At 37.2% G+C, this 14,400-nt stretch overlaps 1 protein-coding gene across 2 annotated transcripts in view; it reads left to right on the top strand.

Moving 5' to 3' along the window:
* Positions 1-14,400, top strand: part of OLA1 (Obg like ATPase 1) — a 169,090-nt gene that overhangs the window by 15,812 nt on the left and 138,878 nt on the right. For both annotated transcript variants that reach the window (XM_065880387.1, XM_065880388.1), the window contains 2 exons: positions 8,696-8,839; positions 13,940-14,067. In XM_065880387.1, the coding sequence (XP_065736459.1) occupies positions 8,696-8,839; positions 13,940-14,067 (272 nt within the window). The remainder of the gene's footprint in view (positions 1-8,695; positions 8,840-13,939; positions 14,068-14,400) is intronic.

The raw sequence follows: 14,400 nt of genomic DNA, 5'->3' as shown, positions 1-14,400 counted from the left end.
CTTTTGATTTCTCCATCGAATCTGAATGAGATCCTTGCCGGGTAGAGTAATCTTGGCTGTAGTTTCTTCTCTTTCATTACTTTAAATATGTCATGCCAGTCCCTTCTGGCTTGTAGAGTTTCTGCTGAGAAATCAGCTGTTAACCTTTTGGGAGTTCCCTTGTATGTTATTTGTCATTTTTCCCTTGCTGCTTCAATAATTTTTCTTTGTCTTTAGTGTTTGCTAATTTGATTACTATGTGTCTCGGTGTGTTTCTCCTTGGGTTTTTCCTGTATGGGACTCTCTGTGCTTCCTGGACTTGGGTGACTATTTCCTTTCCCATGTTAGGGAAGTTTTCAACTATAATCTATTCAGATATTTTCTCTGGTCCTTTCTCTCTCTCTTCTCCTTCTGGGACCCCTATAATGTGAATGTTGTTGTGTTTAATGTTGTCCCAGAGGTCTCTTAGGCTGTCTTCATTTCTTTTCATTCTTCTTTCTTTATTCTGTTCCACAGCAGTGAATTCCACCATTCTGTCTTCCAGGTCACTTATCTGTTCTTCTACCTCAGTTATTCTGCTATTGATTCCTTCTGGTGTATTTCTCATTTCAGTTATTGTATTGTTCATCTGTGTTTGTTTGTTCTTTAATTCTTCTAGGTCTTTGTTAAACATTTCTTGCATCTTCTTGATCTTTGCCTCCATTCTTTTTTCCGATGTCCTATATCATCTTAACTATCATTATTCTGAATTCTTTTTCTGGAAGGTTGCCTATCTCCACTTCATTTAGCTGTTTTTCTGGGGTTTTATTTTTTTCTTTCATCTGGTACATAGCCTTCTGCCTTTTCATCTTGTCTTTCTGTGAATGTGGTTTTTGTTCCATAGGCTGCAGGATTGTAGTTCTTCGTGCTGCTGCTGTCTGCCCTCTCGTGGATGAGGCTAAGAGGCTTGTGGAAGTTTCCTGATGGGAGGGACTGGTGCTGGGTAGAGCTGGGTGTTGCTCTGGTGGGCCGAGCTCAGTAAAACTTTAATATGCCTCTCTGCTGATGGGTGCGGCTGGGTTCCCTCCCTGTTGGTTGTTTGGCCTGAGGGGAGCCAACACTGGAGCCTACCCTGGCTCTTTGGTGGGGTAATGGCGGGCTCTGGGAGAGCTCTTGCCAAGGAGTACTTCCCAGAACTTCTGCTGCTAGTGTCCTTGTCCTCATGGTGAGACACAGCCACCCCCGCCTCTGCAGGAGACCCTCCAACACTAGCAGGTAGGTCTGGTTCAGTCTCCTGTGGGGTCACTGCTCTTTCCCCTGGGTCCTGATGTGGACACTACTTTGTGTGTGCCCTCCAAGAGTGGAGTCTCTTTTTCCCCCACTCCTGTCGAAGTCCTGCAATCAAATCCCGCTAGCCTCAAAGTCTGATTCTCTGGGAGTTCCTCCTCCTGTTGCCGGACCCCCCAGGTTGGGAAGCCTGAAGTGGGGCTCAGAACCTTCACTCCAGTGGGTAGACTTCTGTGGTATAAGTGTCCTCCAGTTTGTGAGTCACCCATCCAGCAGTTATGGGGTTTGATTTTATTGTGAAAGCACCCCTCCTACCATCTCATTACAGCTTCTCTTTTGTCTTTGGATGTGGGGTATCTTTTTTGGTGAGTTCCAGTGTCTTCCTGTCGATGATTGTTCAGCAGTTAGTTGTGATTCTGGTGCTCTTGCAAGAGGGAGTGAGAGCCCGTCCTTCTACTCCACCATCTTGAACCTGAAGCCTGGTCACTGTTGCTATATCATATAATTTCAGATTTTTTTTTTTTGCTCATTTATTTATTTACTATTAACTGTAGACTGTTTTGGATTTCACCAGTTTTCCTGCTAATGTCCTTTTTCTTTTCCTGTATAGACCTTTTAAAGGTCATGAAAAATTTCATTTACTTTTGAAAAGTTCTATTCAGGTATTTTGTATAATGTCTCTCAATTCCAGTTTGATGTTTCCTCATGCTGTGGACGTTTTCTTTATCCATTCCTCTGTCGATAGACATTAGGGCTGCTTCCACCTTTTGGTTATTGTAAATAATGCTGCAGTGAACATGAGTGTCCAAATATCACTTTGAGATCCTGCTTTTAATTATTTTGGGTAAATACCCTGAAGTGGAGTTGCTGGATCACATGGTAATTCTATTTTTAGTTTGTTGAGGAACCTTCATACTGTTTTCCATAGCAGCTGTACCATTTTACCTTCCACCAACAGTGTACTAGAGTTCTAATTTCTCTACGTCTTGGCCAACGCTTGTTTTCTGTTTTTTTGATAGTGACTGTCTTAATGGGTGTGAGGTGATACCTCATTGTGGTTTTGATGTGCATTTTACTGATGATTGGTGATGTTGAGCATCTTTTCATATGTTTCTTGGCTATTTGTTTATCTTCTGTGGAGAAATGTCTATTGAGGTCCTTTGCTACTTTTTAATGTTACTTTTTAAAGTTACTTTTGTTGTTGTTGTTAAGTTATACTAGTTCTCTATACATTCTGGATATTAACTCTTTATCAGACATGTGATTTGCAATTATTTTTTTCCCATTCTATAGGTTACCTTTCACTCTGTTGATTGTTTCTTTTGATGTGCAGTTTTTAAGTTTGAGGTAGTCTCATCTTTTTTCTAATTTTGCTTTTGTTGCGTGTCCTTTTGGTGTCATATCTCAGAAATAATTGCCAAATCCAGTGTTACGAAGTTTTTCCCCTACATTTCCTCTGTGACTTTTATAGTTTTAGGCTCTACCTTTAGGTCTGTAATCCATTTTGAGTTAATTTTTGTGTATGGTGTAAGGTAAGGGTCTTCATTCCTTTGCATGTGGCTATCCAGTTTTCTCAGTGTCATTTATTGAAGAGACTGTCTTTTCCCCATTGTGTGGTCTTGATACTCTTGTCAAAGATTATCTGACTGTATATGGGAGGATTTATTTCTGGGCTCTATTCTGTTCCACTGGTATATGGGTCCATCTTTATGTCAATTCCACACTATTTGGATTACTGTAGTTTTATAATATATATTTTGGTATCAGAAATCATGCAATAGACTTTTGGGAAGAACACTGTGGAGGTGAAGTGCCTTTCTCATTGTGTCATATTGAGGGCCTACATGACAGCAACATGATTTGTCACTTGTGATGTTAACCTTGATCATTTGGTTAAGGTGATGTCTGCCAGATTTCTCCACTGTAAAATTATCCTTTTTCTTTTTGATAGGCTGTTCCTTAGAAGCAAGTCACTAAGTCCAACCCATGCTCAAGGGGAGGGGAATTAAGCTCCACCTCCTGAAGGAATGAGTATCAAAGAATTTGTGGACATTCGTTAAAATCACCACAGTAATTAATTAATATTATGGGGGAAAGGTATCTTGAGGCTATTTAAATATTCTGTTTCTTCTTAAAGTTTCCCCAGCTAAACTTTATCACTTCTTAGTGGATTTTGCCTGCAGCAATTATTAGTGTGGTGTTCTAATGGTGATATTCTACTTCCCTTATTCCTCTTACATTTATTATTTGGAATTCTTCTGTATGGAATGTTTTTTTTCCCCCCTACAATTAGGTTATTTATTCAATCATTTATATAGTTCTATTTAGACTCAGTGAAATTTTTTTTATTCTTTGGGTTTTAATCCAATATTATCAGTATTTATTTTATTGCTCAAATTGTTCAGATTTGGTCATTGGGAGCTCCTTTAAGTTGCGTTTTATGTCCTTTTTACATGCCTCCATCTTTTTTTTCTATTCTTTTTGTTTTTTCCTTTCTTTTTTTCCCTGTCTTTTTTTTTTTTTTTTTTCTTTTCAAGCATTTCCTTACTCTCTGACACTGTAAGATATTTCAGGCTAATAGTGTGTTTTTCGTGTCCCAACCTTGTCTCCAGAGAGCCTTGGCTTCTTTTATCGAAGAATGGTATTTAGAAACTAAGATCTGGGCTCTAGATGTGATCCTACTGCTGGGGTGTTACTTCTTTTAAGCCCTCTCACCTGATAGAATTAGGAAAAATATGTGGTTATACTAACCCATGTATATACACATTGGTATTTATTCCTGTCATTTTTGTTTTCTGTATCTAGCAGATAGATATTTTTTAACAGTCTAGTTATATCTAAATTCAAAACATTTTGAAAGAATATTCTACTTCTTTCCATGCTTTTGGTTGTGTGTTGTATGAATGGTTAATTCAGAATGCTGGGGGAGTTTGCATTGGTATCCTGACTTCCCTATACATATTGTAATTTTGCATAAGGTTTTAGATAAAACATATATTCAGTCAGATTTATTTATTACAGTAAAATATATAATTTCAAAAATAAAGTATTTAAGTCTTAAGTGGGGGGCATACATTAAGTCTAGCCACTCTTTTAATATCAGTGCTGAAATAATATTTATGTAAACCTGTTCTTGCATAAGAGAGATCCCTACAATTTTGAATCTTATACTTTCAAGCTTCAATAATAACCTTATAAGGGATCTGAATGTATGTGTGTGTGTAAAATTCTCATTTCACAAAAAGCCTTATGGGCTTTACCACTCCAATTTAAACCAAAACTTTAAAATTCTTTGCTTTTGCAAGGCTTTTCTTTAATAGATTTGAATAGATCAAAATGTCTTAACTTGCCGCTAAAGGCTGTACTAATAATCCTTAGAAAATTTTCTTTTTCCTTCTTCCTTTTTACTTTTTTGTACGTACAAAGCTATTGGAAGGTACAGATTACTTGGACTTTATGAAATTTAAAATCATGTACAAGATGAGGTGACCTGTGAAAATGGAGATGTCTTCCATGTTTAGTTTGACTGCATGTAAGCATTTTTTTAGCCTAAGAGATAATGGGACTTTCTTTTCTTTATTTTTACTGTGTAATATGTTTTAAGGGATAAACTTTTTTCTTTAGTATTAAACATATTTTTGTCCAGGAAGGCAGTCAAAAATGCAGTACTTAATAAAACCAATAAATTTGAAAATAACTCCATGAACTCCCTATGGACTTTTTTTTTTTTTGCGGTACATGGGCCCCTCACCGTTGTGGCCTCTCCCGTTGCAGAGCACAGGCTCCAGACGCGCAGGCTCAGCGGCCATGGCTCACGGGCCCAGCTGCTCCGTGGCATGTGGGATCCTCCTGGACTGGGGCACGAACCCGTGTCCCCCGCATCAGCAGGCGGACTCCCAACCACTGCGCTACTAGGGAAGCCCCTGGACTTTTTATATTGCAATTACTGTGACTGTGGTAATAGCAACGAGCAGTTTTTTATCTACAGTATACAAAAATACAACTGCCCTTTTTTTGTCCCCCAAGAAAGGCACAAATGTCTTGTAAGTGGATTAATTAATATATTTAAATTTTCCTTGAAGTATTTTTATTGTACCATTATTTTGTTATATTTTTGTTGCAGGTATGCAATATTTTAGTTACATTTTATTTTTTTTAATTTTTATTTGTTGGTTGCACTGTGCAGCTTCTGGGATGTTAGTTCCCTGACCAGGGATTGAATCTGCGCCCTTGGCAGTGAGAGCACGGAATTGTAACCACTGGACCACAAAGGGAATTCCCTTTACTTACATTTTCGGTAAATAAGGACTTATGGATTGTTCTGGCAACCTAAGTATCACTTTTTATGTTTTATTTTTGTGTAGGGAGGGGAATAAGGTATGGAGCGTATTACTCTCTAGTTCATTTACTTCAGTACGCTTTTGTAATTCTCCCTTTTGGGAGCAGTATCCTGAGGGGAAAACTGGTTGTGTTCTTGAGGTCCATCTTCCAAGTCTTCTCCTAATTCTTTGCTGGGTTCCCTGTACTCCAGCATCAGCTTACATGAGTAAACCTGTTCTTGCATAAGAGAGATCCCTGGATTCTTGGCCACCTTACTTTGCCTAGAATGGGCAAATGTCCCATTTCCAGATTCTTAGCCCCTTCAAACAGATACTTTATGTATTCTGCATTTAAATGGCTTTTCTAGTTTGGGGTGAGAGTTCTAGTCTGCTGTTAGCTTTTGCATCTCACCCAGAAGCAGAATTTCCTCCCTCCACCAGTTGACTTGTTAGAGAAATCTGGATGTTAGTCTTACAGAATTTTCCAAAGTCCAAATTTTCTTAATTGCATCTATGTGGTGTCTTAATATGTTTTCCTGTCCTCTGTATTTTCTGTTAAGTGATAGTAATATCTAAAGGCTTGATCAGGTAAGTTTCAGATAATTTTTGATCATATAATTTTTTATGTCAGGAATACTTGAAAGATGGTGTACATAATTGTTAGGAGGTACTTTTTGGGGGGGAGACAGTTAATGATCATTGGTGATAATTACCCAATTCATTAGTTCCTTAGTGGTTGCAAAATGGTGGTATTCTAAGTTTTTTATTCTTTTTTCATTTATTGGCTGGAATATGTCTATAAAAGAATCTTTTCTTCATCAATTCTTTGTTACTCTAAAAGTGCAGTTTATATAGGAAAGACACAATGAATGTTTTACTCAACGGTTATCAGAAGAATCAATCACCTAGCATCATTAAAAGGTAGCCAGAGAGGGTTTTTTTTTTTATTTTTTTTTGATTTTGTCTTGTTGAGGATTATTAACAGCTCATGGATATGAAGTTATTTGATTTGTTATAGTTCATTGTAGCTATCCTTAAAGATGCTCAGATTGACCCATCTTTGGCCTGTGGGCCTATTCAGATTGGCTCCAGAGTGCTTTTGATAGGACTCTATGGCCTTCAGTAGGTTCCTTGTTTTCCCTTGGGAAAAAATTGTTTGAGATTCATCTTGTATACTTCTGGTCCCAGACCTGGAACTAGTAATTTCTCCAAGAAGTCCTCATTATTTTTAATGGACATGGCATTTAAAGCTCATAATTTGAATGTGAGTTTTCTTTTTAAAAATTATCTGCCTTATTTTATATATTAATTTTTTAAATTGTATTAATCTTCAGTCTCTTTCTTGAAATAGATGGACTATAACTCGATAAATATTCAGACTATTTTAAATTAAGTACTATGACATTTATCTTAACAGGATTGAAAAGAAAAGCTGTCTCTATAGGAGCTAGTAATTTCCTCTTAATTATCATTCCTAGAGTTCTGGGATTGTTACCAGGCTCTTAGAGGTTACCAATATAAATTCTACAACAGTCAGTATTATTCAGTGAGTTGTTAGCTGAGTTAAAATACTGGGACCTACACCAAATCTGGAAAGAGGCCTGGTAGTGCATGCCTTTAAATTCTCAGCTGAGTCTGTTATAGGCAAGCATTTGAAAGCTACTGATTTGACCATTGGTACTCTAAGTAACCAGTAATGATTTAAGTGGCTGTTTTTGGAAACTTTTCTACTTTAATCCTATAAATATTTAGTCTGAATGTGATATAAGAGCAATATCTTAAAGACCTATGGGCAGGTTCAAGTTAATATATCGTTGCCAAACCATCCTTCTCACCAGTAGTATTTAGGTAAGCCTTCCTTGTTGCCTTTTGTTCATTACTATTTTATTTTATTTTATTTTTAGAGGGTGTCTTAGAGATGGCTTTTTAAAAAATTTTTATTTTTGGCTGCGTTGGGTCTTAGTTGTGGCGCACAGGCTCTTGTAGTGTGCGGGCTTCTCTCTAGTTGTGGCGTGTGGGTTTTCTCCTCTCTAGTTGTGGTGCACTGGCTCCGGGGTGTGTGGGCTCTGTAGTTGTGGTGCGCGGGTTCCAGAGCGGGTGGGCTCTATAGTTTGCTGCTTGGGGGTTCTAGTTGAGGCATGCGAGCTCAGTAGTTGTGGTGGCGTGATGCCTTAGTTGCCCCGTGGCATGTGAGATCTTAGTTCCCTGACCAGGGATTGAACCCACGTCCCCTGCACTGTAAGGTGGATTCTTTACCACTGGACCACCAGGGAAGTCCCTGTTCATTACTCTTTTAAAAGGGTCTCAGAGTTTAAAAAAAAAAAAAAAAAAAAAAGGACTGGTTCTCTGATTTAAAATTCAGTCAGATGAACTAACTGTAGCAAGTATAAACTTCTGATGAATATAGGGTTAGATCTCATCTGGGAGACATTTTTACCTTAAAAAGTGTTTGGAAAAGATAGAATAGTAATACGAGTTGGCATTCTCTGAGTGTGTATTATCTGATAAAAATCAGATAACAGAAAATTAGTGAACAGTTCTTTCATTTTTAATAGCTTTTTCTTGATTAAAGTTATACCTTGGAAAAAATTCACATTTTGACTTTCACAATCCACCATTCACAGTTCTAGATTACCAGTAATCCTTATGCACTAACAATTAGAAGGGAGTCTGAGCTCCAAACTCCCATTTCCTATTAGACAATTAGCCAATGCTTGTGAAGTAATTGACCTAACTAAATGCACACCTCTCTACATTTATGCCAGAGAAGATTATACTAGATACAGGTGAAATGATACTGGTGTTCTAGGTACTTTAGGAGTAAAATAGATTTTGTGGTGTGTTGTGAGACTAGTTATCATTTATAACAAAGATTCTTTGGGGAGATGCTTTCAACGTTCCAAATAGACTGAGAGAGGAGCATAACTTAATTGTAAATCATGAGCTGCATTGTTGTAAATTTCATTCGTTTCTGTTAGTAAAAATGTATTCCCCGCCCTACCCCCCACCCTGCATTCCCAGATTTGTTTTATAATCCTTATGGATTTTATTTGAGCATTGAAATTAGAGTGAGATAAATTTTTCTCAGTGTTAGCCTAAGAATTGATTGAAATTGTTTTTATTCATTTTAGGAAATCTACTTTCTTCAATGTATTAACCAATAGTCAAGCTTCAGCAGAAAACTTCCCATTCTGCACTATTGATCCTAATGAGAGCAGAGTACCTGTGCCAGATGAAAGGTTTGACTTTCTTTGCCAGTACCACAAACCAGCAAGGTAAGAAGAATCTTTATGCCATTCTTCATGTGGTTGGCCCTGTATAGATTGAGTAAATATATATAAGTGATATATTTAAAATTATGTAGAAGTGTTGTGTTGTTTATTTCAAAATTAATGTAGCATTATTGTTTTGGGTGATTATAAAAGTAACCTAGAACCTGGAGAAGGGTGAGGAAGGATACATCCATTGTTAACATTGAAGTTATTTTTTTCTGGGGAGTGTGAAGTAGAGGGCGTAATTAGTCTGTATTATGTGATTCCATTCATGTAAAATGATACATGTATGTGTGTATTCATAGGAAAATGTATGAACTGAAGATCACAAACTAATTGATGGTTATCTCTGGGGAATGGAATTTTTAGGTCATTTTTTTCTTCATTTCTTGTAGTTCTCTCTGAAGTTTTTATAACAGCATGTATTATATCTTTAATTAGAAAAAGTAAGATAATACAGTTTTATTGTAGGAAGTTCAGACAATATGGAAATGTATAAAGAGAGGAGTAAAAATCACCTATACTTCTACCTTGATATAATAGATATAAATACTTTTGAGGTAGATCCTTCCATACTTTTGATATATTTTTACTTGGGGTATCGTTAATATTTTTCTAGATTAAAAAGTACAGATTTAAATAATAATTTCTAATATAATGTTTAGTACTATGTTATATGAATGTACACAGATTATTTACCATTTCCCTATTATTGAGAATTTAGTTTGCTTTTAGTTTTTCACTATTTTGAATGTGGTGATAAATCCCAAATTTTTGTCTCCAGCCCTGAACTCTGTTGAACTCTAGATGTATATCTAACTGCCTGCTTGACACTGACACTTAGAAGGCTAAACAGGTGCCTCCGATTTTACATGTCCTAAATGGACTTCTTGATTTCACCCTGCCTATGTCAAATTTGTTCTTCCTCAAGACGTTTATAATTCAATAAATAGTACTATTATTTCTTCAGTTGCTTAAGTTAAAGCCCAAGATCTATCCTTGATTCTTTTCTTTCCTCACCCCTACATCCAACCTATCAGCAATTCCTATGAGTTCTAACTACAGAATATATACCAAATTTATTTACTTCTCTTACTTTCATCCTCTAGTTTTAGCATCTATTGATTTTTTTATGAATTAATTATTACTGTGATGATTGTCACATGATGATTTTGTAATTCCACCATTTCTTCTTCATTTATTAGTTGACATTCTGCTGTAAGAAGAGCTTTCTTGTTTTCATTTATTCATTCATATCAGTGTTACTCACTTGGTTATAATATGTCACAGTCATTGGATATAGCTCAAATTATATCCCTCAAATTGGCTCCTCAAGCTGACTTCTGAATCCTTTTTAAAAACTTTTTATTTTTAAATGATTTCAATTTTATATAAAAGCTGCAAAATTATATGTAGAATGTTTGTATGCCTTTCACTCAAATTTCTCTGAACCTTTGAAAATAACTTGCAGACATGATGCCACATTGCACTTTAATTCTTCAGTTTGTATTTGCTAAGTATAGACACTCGCCTACATAACCACAGTAAACCATCATAATCAGGACATTGACAATGATCTAATATTATCATCTAATTCACAGATTCCATTTAGTTTTCTCCAGTTGTCCCCATAATGTGCTTATTTGCTCAATCCCTTTATATGTTGCAAATTCCTTGAACCCACCAGGTTGTTGCCCAGTTTGGACACTCTCCTGGCTTGGGCCCTGCCTATTGCTGGGCTGCTGTCCTGCCCAGATGCCTTCCTTGTCCAGGCCACAGCTGCTGTTGTACTGCCTTCTCTGCCCACTCTGACTCTCTCCTTGTGTGAGCCTTTGCCACTGAGGGGCTGTGTGGTCATGTGACATTGCTGAAATTCTCCAGAGACGTGAAGAGAACAACAACAATAGTAAAGCTCTTGGAGGGACTTCCTTGGTGGTGTAGTGGTTAAGACTCCGAGCTCCCAGTGCAAGGGACCTGGGTTTGCTCCCTGGTCAGGAAACTAGATCCCACATGCATGCCGCAACTAAGAGTTAGCATGCCACAATTAAGGAGCCCTCCTACTGCAACTAAGGAGCCCGCCTACCACAACTAAGGGACACACATGCCGCAACTAAGGAGCCCGTGAGCTGCAGCTAAGGAGCCCACCTGCCACAGCTAAGACCCAATGCAACCAAATAAATAAAGAAATGTCATGTTATTAAAAAAAAATCAATAATAAAGCTCATGGGCTTCAAATTTATTGAAATTTTAGGCAGTGAGGGAATTAATTTCTCAAAATTTCTTTTGCTTTACTGGTAAACACTGATTAAACACCTTTATGGAAATACAAAAGTTGAATGGGAACCCATCTTCATTTTTTCCATAACTTAATTTTGTCCTCTTTGTGGTCAAGCAAATAAGGAAGAATTGACAGTAATTCATAGTTTTTCTTCTTGCAACCCCAAACTTATCTGTTATATTGCAAGATTCCAGGTTTTTTGTTTGTTTTTTTGATGGAAGAAAAATCCTCCTCATCATTTTCATTTGTTTCTATTGAAGAAAGACTTATAAATGTTTTTGGTATTCTGTGTTCATTATATCATAGTGATTAAAAAGATTTTTAACCTTATTTTAATCACAAGAAAGTTTCATAAGGTCTAAAAACATAAAGTAGTCTTAAAATCATTGGTACAGTATATAGAAAATCTTTGAATTAGGGCTCAAGATTTTATTTTTTGAGATATGATATTAATGGTTTAAACCTTTATCCTGGCCTTAAATCAAGAATCAGAATTAAGAAGCTCATTTTCATTAGAAAACAGAATCTCAGAGCTATAGATTGTCCTGTGTGGTTTCCTTATAAAAGGAACAGAAGCCCAGAAAGGTGAAATGATTTGCTCAAGGTCATACAGATAGTTAACGTCAACCAGGGCTAGAACCCCAGGCTTCTTTCTTCAACTTCAGGACCTTTCCTCTCATATCTATGCTACTGTACTTTATATTTATGATATGGGTGATATGTTTTAGTTGTTAGAAATTATATTATTTAGATGAGTTTGGTTGCACCTAACATATGGACTTAAAAATTGATTTATTGAGTTAGTAACAGATAGCATGGTATTTTATGTTGGTTTCAGCACCTCAGTTGTGTCATCAAGGACCTGGCTTTGTTCCCCTCTCCATTTTACTTACTTTATCAGCTTGATCATAAGATCGCCTTCCCCTTTGGTCATCTCAAATGATTAAATCATTTGGAACTCTCAAATCTTGGAACTGTATACTTTCTCATCCTTGTTCAGAGTGAAGGAAGAGGGGTTTGCTTCTAGAAGCCCTGTCAGAGGACTGATGATCTTCTATTCAAGAATCCTCTTAACCCGCTCTGGCAAATCTCTCCTTAAGCCTTTCTAGGCAAATGGGACAAGGCAGAGGTCCTAGAATCATTAATTGTGCCTAGGGAATGAGATTAAGCTGCTTAGTATAGGCCCAAGCTACATGCCCCCTTCTAGAGTTAGGTGTAGAGCCAGCTTTTTCAAAGCTCCAGGCTACACTGGCGAGGTATGGCTAGCCAAATGACAGTCAATAGTCATCAAGAGAAGGGGCAAAGGATGCTGGAGAGGCAACCACAGTAGTCACCAAAAACTTAACCCCATCTTATGTATGTTTTCTGTGGATTTGCTGGTACCAGTTATGAAGTAATTTCTATTTGTATAAAAATTTTTTATAGAACAGTTATTTTAAAAAGACTCAGTTTCCATGCAGATAATAGGAAAGCATTTTGTGGAACTTTTTTTTTTTTTTTTTGCGGTATGCGGGCCCCTCACTGCTGTGGCCCCTCCCACTGCGTAGCACAGGCTCCGGACGCGCAGGCTCAGCGGCCAAGGCTCACGGGCCCAGCCGCTCCGCGGCACGTGGGATCCTCCCGGACCGGGGCACGAACCCATGTCCCCCACATCGGCAGGCGGACTCCCAACCACTGCACCACCAGGGAAGCCCTTGTGGAACTTTTATGTTGTATTTTATCATGTAATAAAATTGACATTCTGAAAAATGAGTACTCTGAAAATTGACAAAGGATACATAAATGCATATACCGTACACCTTTGTCATATGACATTGAAAGTAGCTTTATTTACTCATATGCTTTAATCTCCATTTCTACATGGCTGACTGGTTTTCTTGTTTTCTAATTTGTGTTAACTGTTACTTTACTGTGTCTAATTCTGTTGCTGTTAACAACTGCGTTATTACTATGCTGACGATTGGTTCACATCATTACATGCATTTTGGGGCTGTAAAACCTATATGGTGATTAAATGCAAACCCAGATATCCTATATTTGAATAGCAGTTTTGTCACTATTAGCTGAGTGATCCTGTGTGCAATAGATTTCTTAACTCCTCTATGGCTTAATTTCCTCATCTGTAAAGTGGGTTTAATAAATAACACCCATCTTATAGAGTAAGTTTGAACTTTGGAATGATAATACATGTAAAGCACTTAGTCCAGTTCCTGGCACAAAGTATCTGTTGAGTACGTTGGCTCATTCTATGATGATTACCTTGACTTGTATCAGTATACTCTTTAAATGTTCTCTGCTTTTGTGTATGTGTGCATGTGCCAGTATAATAAAATTAATGATATGAGTTTTAGTTTTTAGAGTAACAATAAAAACATCTGTTCTGCTTTAAAATGTTTTCCCTTCATTTTCCTAGGTAAGAAAGTCCTAATTTTTTTTTGTTTTGTTTTTTTGCGGTACGCGGACCTCTCACTGTTGTGGCCTCTCCCGTTGTGGAGCACAGGCTCCGGACGCGCAGGCTCAGCGGCCATGGCTCACGGGCCCAGCCGCTCCGCGGCATGTGGTATCTTCCCGGACCGGGGCACGAACCCGTGTTCCCTGCATCGGCAGGCGGACTCTCAACCACTGCGCCACCTGGGAAGCCCCAGAAAGTCCTAATGTTTTAAAAGATTATTTCTTGTTTAAATTTGTTTTATTCATTTGAGAGTCTAATAAACATTGTTCTAGAAAGGAGAGAATTAATTCATGTAACATGTTTGGGAAAGCCATTTGGTTAATAAACAGGTTCTTAGTACTATTTTATATTAAGATCATCTTTTGTTTTTCAGCAAAATTCCTGCTTTTCTAAATGTAGTGGATATTGCTGGCCTTGTGAAAGGAGCTCACAATGGGCAAGGCCTGGGAAATGCCTTTTTATCTCATATTAGTGCCTGTGATGGAATCTTTCATCTAACACGTAAGTACAGTTGTTTATTTAATTGATTGATTTCATTAATGATCCATGTTTTCTTTCCATTATTGTGAAAGTAAAATTAATAAATAATTAATAAAATAAGGTTTGCTTAGCTTCACAAGGTGAATTGTGGACTTGTCTGTTGATTGTGACTTAATGTGATTAAGTATCATCTCCATATGAGAAGGCTTATTCCATAGTAAGTATATGCTGTGTTGCTGTCATTTTGTAATTGAATTTTATCCCATTCTGGATTAGACCCATTGAAAAGTGTTTTTATGCAGAATTACTTTTGTTGATTGTAAAGGCATTTTGAAATTTTCTTAACTTGTGGAA

The sequence above is a fragment of the Phocoena phocoena genome, chromosome 7 (genome assembly GCF_963924675.1).
Source record: "Phocoena phocoena chromosome 7, mPhoPho1.1, whole genome shotgun sequence".
Lineage (NCBI taxonomy): Eukaryota > Metazoa > Chordata > Mammalia > Artiodactyla > Phocoenidae > Phocoena > Phocoena phocoena.
The sequence above is the reverse complement of the archived record's forward strand: the minus strand, read 5'-3'. Positions and strand labels throughout refer to the sequence as shown.